We start from the raw sequence: 8,005 nt of genomic DNA, 5'->3' as shown, positions 1-8,005 counted from the left end.
AGCCTGGTTCTGACTTTCCCCAAGTCCTGTTCCCTCTCTGTGCCTCCTCCTCTCAACTGACCACCCTCGCTCGGCTTCATCTTTCATGCCCACCCCCTACCATCCCACCACCCTGCAACCAAGTTTGCTGTTCCTCCCCACCCTCCGGAGCACAGTAGGCTCCCACCCTTGCAGACAAGCCCCTCCCCCTCTTTATCACCAATGCCTCCAGAACCTGCCTCTGCTGACCAGCCTTTCTCCCAAGCCTGCCTCCTCTGGATCTGAAACCCCCACTCTCCCCGGTCTGAGCATGCAGGGCTCTGCAACATCCAGGGGCTGCCCTCCCACTTCCCTTGGTTTCAAGGATTTGCCCTTTGGGGAGGCCACTTCTTATTTTTCCCTTACTGCAACCCTCTAACCATGGATCCCTTCCTTGCTCAGCTCAACTCGGTACAGACTTTCCCTATCCAGGAAGCCCGCCCTACTAGCCCAAGCTGGGAGAGCTGCCATCCCTCCTCACCATTGGCCTTTCCAGCCTACAAAGCTAGCGTCTGTTTCCTGGGGTCCTTCTTCATGGGGAAGGGACTCCGTAGGCTGCCAGGGAGCTCAGTGGATACTGGGGGAATCAGTGGCTGTATAAGTAACACAGGACAGGATCCCCTACAGAACTCCGGACTCCTGAGGCCCAGTGGCCTTTTCTCTTCCTCTTGCCATCAGGAGGAGTTTTCACATTGAGCATTCAATAAAGTGCTCCCAACAGCTCCGGTTCAGCTGCTCAGTGGGTCCAACTGTCCCAGGCCCTGTCCCTGGGACCAGAGCAGAAAAAGCAGACCTCTTGAGGGAAAAGCAGGACAGAGGAACCTGAGTCCCCATTCTAGACCCAAGAGGGAGAAAGCTTCCTCTCCATTTCACTATGGGAGGAGCCCAAGGCAGTGACGTGCTGACTACCTCCTTTCCCGAGGGTTCCTCCAGCCTAGTCCTGGAACTTCTATCCACCCCACCTTCCAGGCCGCAGCTAAGCAGGAGCTGCCCCAGGGAGGCCTCGCTCCACAGGTGACTATTCTGGGATCTGGTCTGCCCCAGATGACCACAGCCCAGTGGTCACCAGCGGGGGCTCACCAGAAGATTCCACTTCCAAAGATCCAAAGAGGGGAAATAGAGTCCAAGGCTTTGTCCACACTGCGGTGGGGTTGGGTGGGGTTGGTTTATTTAATTTAGCCTCAAAGCTCAAAGAGAGGGGAGACTTAGATAGTTAGCCAGCTGTCACCAAGTACATCCAAGGGACACAAAAGATAGGAAGAACCAGCCTACAGACATTCAGACAGAAGGAGGTAAACTTTGTGCACCAGAAGCTTCCAACCTGTCCTTAATAAGGAGTTTCAGAGGATGTAGCTGCTGTCTCCTGGAAAAGAGCCCAATGCCTGGCTCTAGAGTCAATCTGCTCAGCTCCTTAAACAGGTGGAAATAAAGCAAATCTCAGAGAAGCTCCAGAGTGGTAACATTCTCCTTTGATCAGTAGGCAAAGAGGAGAGAGGACCTCCATCACCCACCCGGAAATCCCTCCCTCTTCCCCATTCTTGCTTCTCTTTCTTACTCCTCAAATGCAAGAGTGGTGCCACTCTATGGGTGTTACCACAGAGCAGCAACCAGGGAGGCTGTGTGGAAATGTTGCATCCACTCACCAGAACTCCCAGAGGATGCCCTGTCAATGTCCGAATCCTCCTCTAGACTCGGAAATTCTGCTACGCCAAACTCAGGCCTCGGATGTAGATTATTCCCTACACAACAGGACTTTGGGCTCAGTGGGTCTGCAATTTCTGAGTCAGAGTGCCAGGTGGGAAGAAGAGACCCTGAAGGGCCATGGAACCATTGCCTCCGTGTCCAGGCCCAGGCCCAGCTGTGGGAGCTATCCATGGGGCACCTGATTCCCCCTGCCCTTCCTGACCGCCACTGCCCTCTCCGGGGTGGGGGGGGGAGGGGAAGCAACATACAAACTCCCGCAGGCACCTGTACCTGGCTTCGGTCTTGGCACCTAGGGACCACCGCCCTGGCCCCGGGGAGTGCTCTCCAGCAGAGTCCTGTGGGGTGGCAATGGGATCATACATTTCTGCACCTCACTCAGTTCTTGAGGTCCCAGGCTCTCTGCCTCCTCTGCCCATCCCGAAGGGACTCCTTGGAGCCCAAGGCATTAAGACACTCTGTCCCAGGAGAGGGAGTTGTGAGCAGCGGGTCTAGGTGACTTTGTCCTGACTATCTAAGGCTGAAAAAAAGGAAGGCAACCACCTGTCACGTCCCCGGAAGCCATACTGGGCTCGAAGCTGGTAAAGCTCTCTCTGCAGCCGGTGCAGGTGCGCGGGTCCGCGCGGAGAACGGCCTGCTCGGCGCGGGGACAGACTGGCTCAGGTGCACACCGGTGAGTGCACACGAAAGCTACCGGGGTCAGACCTCGAGGGTTCGGTGCAGCGGACCCGGCTGAGCGCGAACTTAGAGCCACAGTGACGGGTACAGGATGCTCCTGCACACACGCGTGGGCACCGGTATCTGCGGCCTCCCGTCTTAGCCCATCCGGTTCGCGTTTCACTCTCAGAAACACCCGCAGGCAAAAAGCTTGCAGTCTCCGGTGTAGGACTTGCGCTCCCCCCTGCGGCCCCGGGGCAAACCTCAAACCTCGCTCTCCCTGCGCCTCAGGCCCAGCTTCCACCCCATCCTCTGCCTCCCTAACTTAAAGACGTTGGTGCGGTCTGAACTCCCGAGTAGGTGAAAGGTACTGGAGCCGCAGTACCAGGCCTGCTCCTGCCTGGTGCCCAGGGAAGAGTTTGGCAACAAGGCAGATCTGCGTGGATTTCGGGCTGTGCCAACTTTCTGGCTGTGTGGCTTTGGGCAAATGACTTAATTCCTCTGAGCCAGTCTTTGCACCTGCAAAGAGGGAAACTGATCCCTCCTAGGGAGAGCGCGTGTGTTGAGGTCCAAGCGTGTGTGCGGGGCACCGGGAGCACCAACGCTTGGCATGCCTGGCACGCGCTCGCTGCAAATGGAGTTCCCTGTGCGCGCCGCTGTGCAGCCGCGAGTGCGGCGGGAGAGAGCTGGCGGAGCGGCATCCCTCGGGGGTGGGATGTAGGTGGGGGCAGTGGGGGAGCCTCCACGGCCCCCTCCGGGCCCTCGGCGCGCGTGCCATTGGCCCGGGCAGCCGGGTGGGCGGGAGGATGACATCAGCGGCAGGTTGGATTATAAAGGCGCGAGCGGAGCCGCGGGTTCAGAGCGCACCCAGCCGGCGCCGCGCAGCACTGGGACTCGCGCCCACACCGCAGCCCAGCCTGCCTGCTCCGCGCTCGCCTGCCCGTCTGCCCGCCGGCCCGTGCGCCCTCGCTGCCGCTGGTCTGCGCCCCTCGACCCCACCGGCACCATGCACCTCTCGCAGCTGCTGGCCTGCGCCCTGCTGCTCACGCTACTCTCGCTCCGGCCCTCCGAAGCCAAGCCCGGGGCACCGCCGAAGGTGGGTGCTGTTGCATGGACATCGGGACTGTGAGGGGCTGTGGGAGGGCTGGGGGCCTAGGAGGCTGCAGCGCACGAGAGGGAGCAGAGGGCGCGAAGGCGGCCCTCTCCTCCGAGACGTGCACGGGTGCGAGCCGGGGAGCCCTCGACACCGCCTCGGGGGGCTGCATCCCCAGCCTCAGGAGAACGTCGACAGATGCGCAGCCCCTGCCCCAGTGTGGCCAGCCCGGCAGGGCGCAAAGGACGGGAGGGCAAGGGCTCCCCTAAGGAGCCGACAAGGCGGCTGCGTGGCAGGTGGATGCAGGGCCGAGCCGTCCCGCGTCTGTGGGGGCGCGCTCGGGTCTCCAAAGGGACAAATCGCGCTGGCGGGGCGTCGGGCCAGAGCAGCAGGGGTCCCGCCAAGTACCTGGCGCTGCCGCGGGCGTCCCTTCACCTGCCGGTCCTTTCCCTCGGACAGGTCCCGCGAACTCCGCCCGGGGAGGAGCTGGCCGAGCCCCAGGCTGCGGGGGGCGGTCAGAAGAAGGGCGACAAAACTCCCGGGGGCGGCGGCGCCAACCTCAAGGGCGACCGGTCGCGACTGCTCCGGGACCTGCGCGTGGACACCAAGTCGCGGGCCGCGTGGGTGCGCCTCCTGCATGAGCACCCCAACGCGCGCAAATACAAAGGAGGCAACAAGAAGGGTTTGTCCAAGGGCTGCTTCGGCCTCAAGCTGGACCGGATCGGCTCCATGAGCGGCTTGGGATGTTAGTGCGGCGACCCCTGGCGGCGGTGAGTACCACCAACCCGGCCCGGGGCCTGTGCGCACCGAGCTCCCCCGACCCCCGCCCGCAGCCCGGGCCTCCCGGATCCCCCGCGGCGCCCTTTGGAGGAGACCCAGGCGATCCCGGCACGAGCGAGCGTGTGCGCGCGAGCCATTTGCCCCCAACCCCATTATCGTCCCATTTTACAGATGAAAAAAGTGAGGGATAAAGCGGTTAGGGGACTTGGGCGAGGTCAGAAACGGCTCCACCCGGATGAGCCACCTAACCTCCTCTAGAGAAGCCGACAGCTTGCATGGACACCGCGACTGTGAGGGGCCGTGGGAGGAGTGGGGTCCTGCTCACACCCGGACCCTGAGCAAACCAGCAGAACTGGTCCCAGTTGACCATTTGAGGGTATTGAGGGGAGACCGTGGGTTTGTGGGAGCAGAGAAGGAAGGGCATACGCACAAGCGGAGGGTAAGTTTACCTGCCAGCCCTGGATCGTGGTGCCCAGGCAGTAGGCAGCCCAGAGGTCAGGGCTCTTTCCCGGGACTAACTTGGACATACTTGGAAAAACACCTGCCCCTCCACAATAGAATAGCCCTCTGTTGGCATCACCAGGATGCCCTTCTGCCCCAAAGCTTTCTAATTCTTACCCCTTCTCTAACCTGCCGCTATGAGCAAACTGGTCTGTCCAGGGTCCTGATGCTGCTTGCTGCCTTCGTGACTTCAGGATAGAACCCCAGTGTTTGTGGCACTATTTCAGGGCAGGGAAAAAGACTAAAATAAATCTCTTTTTTTTTTTTTTTTTTTTTTTGCCCCAACTTGGACCTCAGCATGTCCCAAATTGAGCTCCTCCCCAGCTTCCCACCTCCATCATGCCTGGGCCCCTCCACTAGGGCTGGAAACCCCTGTGCTACCTTCAGCCCCTGCCAGCATCCTGGCAGTGTGGCAAAGATGGTCCCCGCCTCCGCCCTCCTGTCCACTCCTGCTGCCCTTCAGTTCCCATGGAAATACAGAGCCCACCTCTGAAGTTCACATTTAAGAACTGACTCTGGTTTTCAACCTTTCCCTGAAGCCTGGCTGCTGCCATCCTTGGTCCCACAGCCTATCTATCCCACTCCAAGACCACGGGCAAGCCGTTCTCTTGCCCAAGAAGCCCTGTCAGTGTCCACACTGTCTTCCCCCAGAGGGCAATGAGTGTGCCCCTCTTTGGAGCTCTCCAGGACATTGCCTCAGCACAGAACACTTTTCATCTGAACCATTGTTGTTTGGGAACCTATTTACCTCCTCCAAATTAACTCATGAGCAGCTTGAGGGCCAGGTGCCTGCCTAAGGTGATCTGGGACCGACAGCACTCCCACAAGAGGCTTTTAAAAATGTTTGTCGATGGCCAGAGAAACATGCCCCACCCAGCTCAGGGGCACTCCTCTCCCACCTGCCCTGGGTTTTTCCTCCGTGCAGCCAGACTTGACTGGGCTGCGTGCTCCTCCCCATTTCTGCAGGAGTTTCGTTTGTCTGAGATCTTGACTCACCCCTGCACAGGAAGAGATGATTCTGGGACAGGGGTCCTGGCCTTTAGTAGCTTCCATGGTAATGGCTTGGCTCTCTTCTGTCCTATGGAAATAATGGAGAGATGGGGTCACATTTTCAGTTCACATTGTGATTTAAACATCAACCTCCAACTTTAGAATCTAAATAAATGTTATTCAATGGGTTAGCAGGAGGCAAGACAAGGAAGGGGGTCTTCACAGTGCCCGGCATGCACGTCCCCATAGTCTCCTTGTTCTTGGGTGTGGCCATCTGTGGGTACCAGGTGATGGCCCAGCGAGTGGGGAGGTAGTAGGCAGGAGGCCAGATTGCTAAGACATCTCAGCCCCTTTGACTAGGAGTTGACTTCACTCAGGAGTTGACTTTGGCTCTTAGCAGTCACCATAATGACTGTCGCTGATGGTTACAGTCTTGGTTATAAAATTCTAATGATAGAGACAAGGTGTGGCCAATGCCTGAATGAACACCTTGCCCCTGAGCCCCAGGGACATCACAGACATCTATCATCTGTTTAAACACATGGGACAGCCAGACATGGGAGTTCATCAAGGCCTGGGGTCCTTCTGCGTGAGCTGTCCTCTGGGAAGGCACCACACCATCCGAGGAGGACCCCTCTCTCAGGCCTCAGGGCACCCACACGCCCATTAGCAGAGAGCTAGTAGAGCCCTCATCAAAGGACTCTTGACTCTCAACCCAGCCCAGCATGACCATTCAGTGCCCCAGGACTGGCATGGGACCCTGCTTCCCCTGCGTCTGAAGAGGACCCTTCCTGCGGCAAAGCGAGCTGGAGAAGGAAGTGCTATTTAATGAGGGGCATCAGTGACCCAGACACCTTGCCGCTGCCCAGTGTGTGGCCCCCTCTTGAATCTTCCAGCCGGCCCCAGGAGGTGGCTATTATCCCATTTTATGGGTGAGGAAAGAGATACTCAAAGCTATCCAGGGCTGTCCAGGAAGTTAATGTCAGAGTTGGGATTTGAGCCCAGAATTCCCAGCTCCTCGGATGTTTGCCTTCCCCTCCCCTCTGCTGAGGCCAACACCTCACTGAGGGTTTGGGCATTTCCACTCTCTTTTCCTCACCAAGTGCCAAGGGCAAGGTCTGCAGGGAGACTGAGGGGGAGGAGGGCTGGCAGGCAGTCTGATTCCACCTGTGCTGGGGCAGAAGGTGCCAAGGACACAGCAGGCAATGAGGTGAGAGCCAGAGAAGCAGCCCCCTCCCACCCCCAGACGGCTTTGTCAGGCCCAGTAGGCCAAGGTGGGCCTGGGCCATGCTTCATGCTGCTGTGGGAAAGGGGCTGTCCTGTGGGCTGGGCTTTCTCAGCTAAGGGGCCAGAACTGAGTGTCCCATGTCCCCTCTGTGTTGCAGGATCGGGAACTTGCTCCGTTTTGCTGAGGTCATTCTTGGTCATCAGCCTCACAGCATCTGGAAGCACCTCCAACGCAATGTGGCTTTTACATTTCTTTTTTTTTTTTTTCCTGGTACTGGGAATACACAACACCAGCTGTTTTATTATTATTTGGGAAGGGGGATATGATTTTCTTGTTTGGGGTTTTTTTTTTTTTTGAAAATGAAAAAATAAAAAGTTATATATTATATATATATTATATACATGCAACACACACCTACACGAACGTGATGACAAGGGACAGTTTTTAAGAGACTGACAAGACCAGCTGTAAAACATTGCTGTTTGTAAATTCATGTCATGCATAAATGTATTTATGTTGTAAAGCTATTTATATTGTTTATAAAGAGATATTTATAAAAATTTTATTTATGTAACTAAATGAAAGAAGTCAATCATTGTAATGTTTTTGTCTTAACTAGGTGGAAAAATGTAAAAAAAAAAAAGTCATTCCATGAACATCTTGAAAACTGTCTTTATTTACTTATTGCATTTAGTTTTTAGATGTGTCTGAGGAAGAGGGAGAATGTGAAGACAAGGGTTTTGCCTCTAAGTAGATCTAACAGCCAGGATTTGTTTGTATCAGAATCCCCTGGGGATCTTGGGGCACCTGGGTGGGTCAGTCGATTAAGCAACTGCCTTTGGCTCATCCTAGGGTCCTGGGATCAAGCCCCAAGTCAGGCTCCCTGCTCAGCGGGGAGTCTGCTTCTCCCTCTGCCTCTGCTCTTACTCTCTTCCCTCTCTCAAATAAATAAATAAATAAATAAATAAATAAATAAATAAATAAATAAAAAATCTTTGGGGGGAAAAAAAGATCCTGGGGATCTTGCTAAAAATACA

At 56.5% G+C, this 8,005-nt stretch overlaps 1 protein-coding gene across 1 annotated transcript; it reads left to right on the top strand.

Moving 5' to 3' along the window:
• The first annotated feature begins 3,218 nt into the window (after window positions 1-3,218).
• NPPC (natriuretic peptide C) lies at window positions 3,219-7,624 on the top strand. Its single transcript, XM_025463426.3, has 3 exons — window positions 3,219-3,472; window positions 3,929-4,239; window positions 7,126-7,624. The coding sequence occupies exons 1-2, from the start codon at window positions 3,383-3,385 to the stop codon at window positions 4,217-4,219; spliced, it is 381 nt and encodes a 126-aa protein (XP_025319211.3). The 5' UTR covers window positions 3,219-3,382; the 3' UTR covers window positions 4,220-4,239; window positions 7,126-7,624.
• The last annotated feature ends 381 nt before the right edge of the window (window positions 7,625-8,005 follow it).

Source organism: Canis lupus, chromosome 25, assembly GCF_003254725.2.
Source record: "Canis lupus dingo isolate Sandy chromosome 25, ASM325472v2, whole genome shotgun sequence".
Classification (NCBI taxonomy): domain Eukaryota; kingdom Metazoa; phylum Chordata; class Mammalia; order Carnivora; family Canidae; genus Canis; species Canis lupus.
The sequence above is the reverse complement of the archived record's forward strand: the minus strand, read 5'-3'. Positions and strand labels throughout refer to the sequence as shown.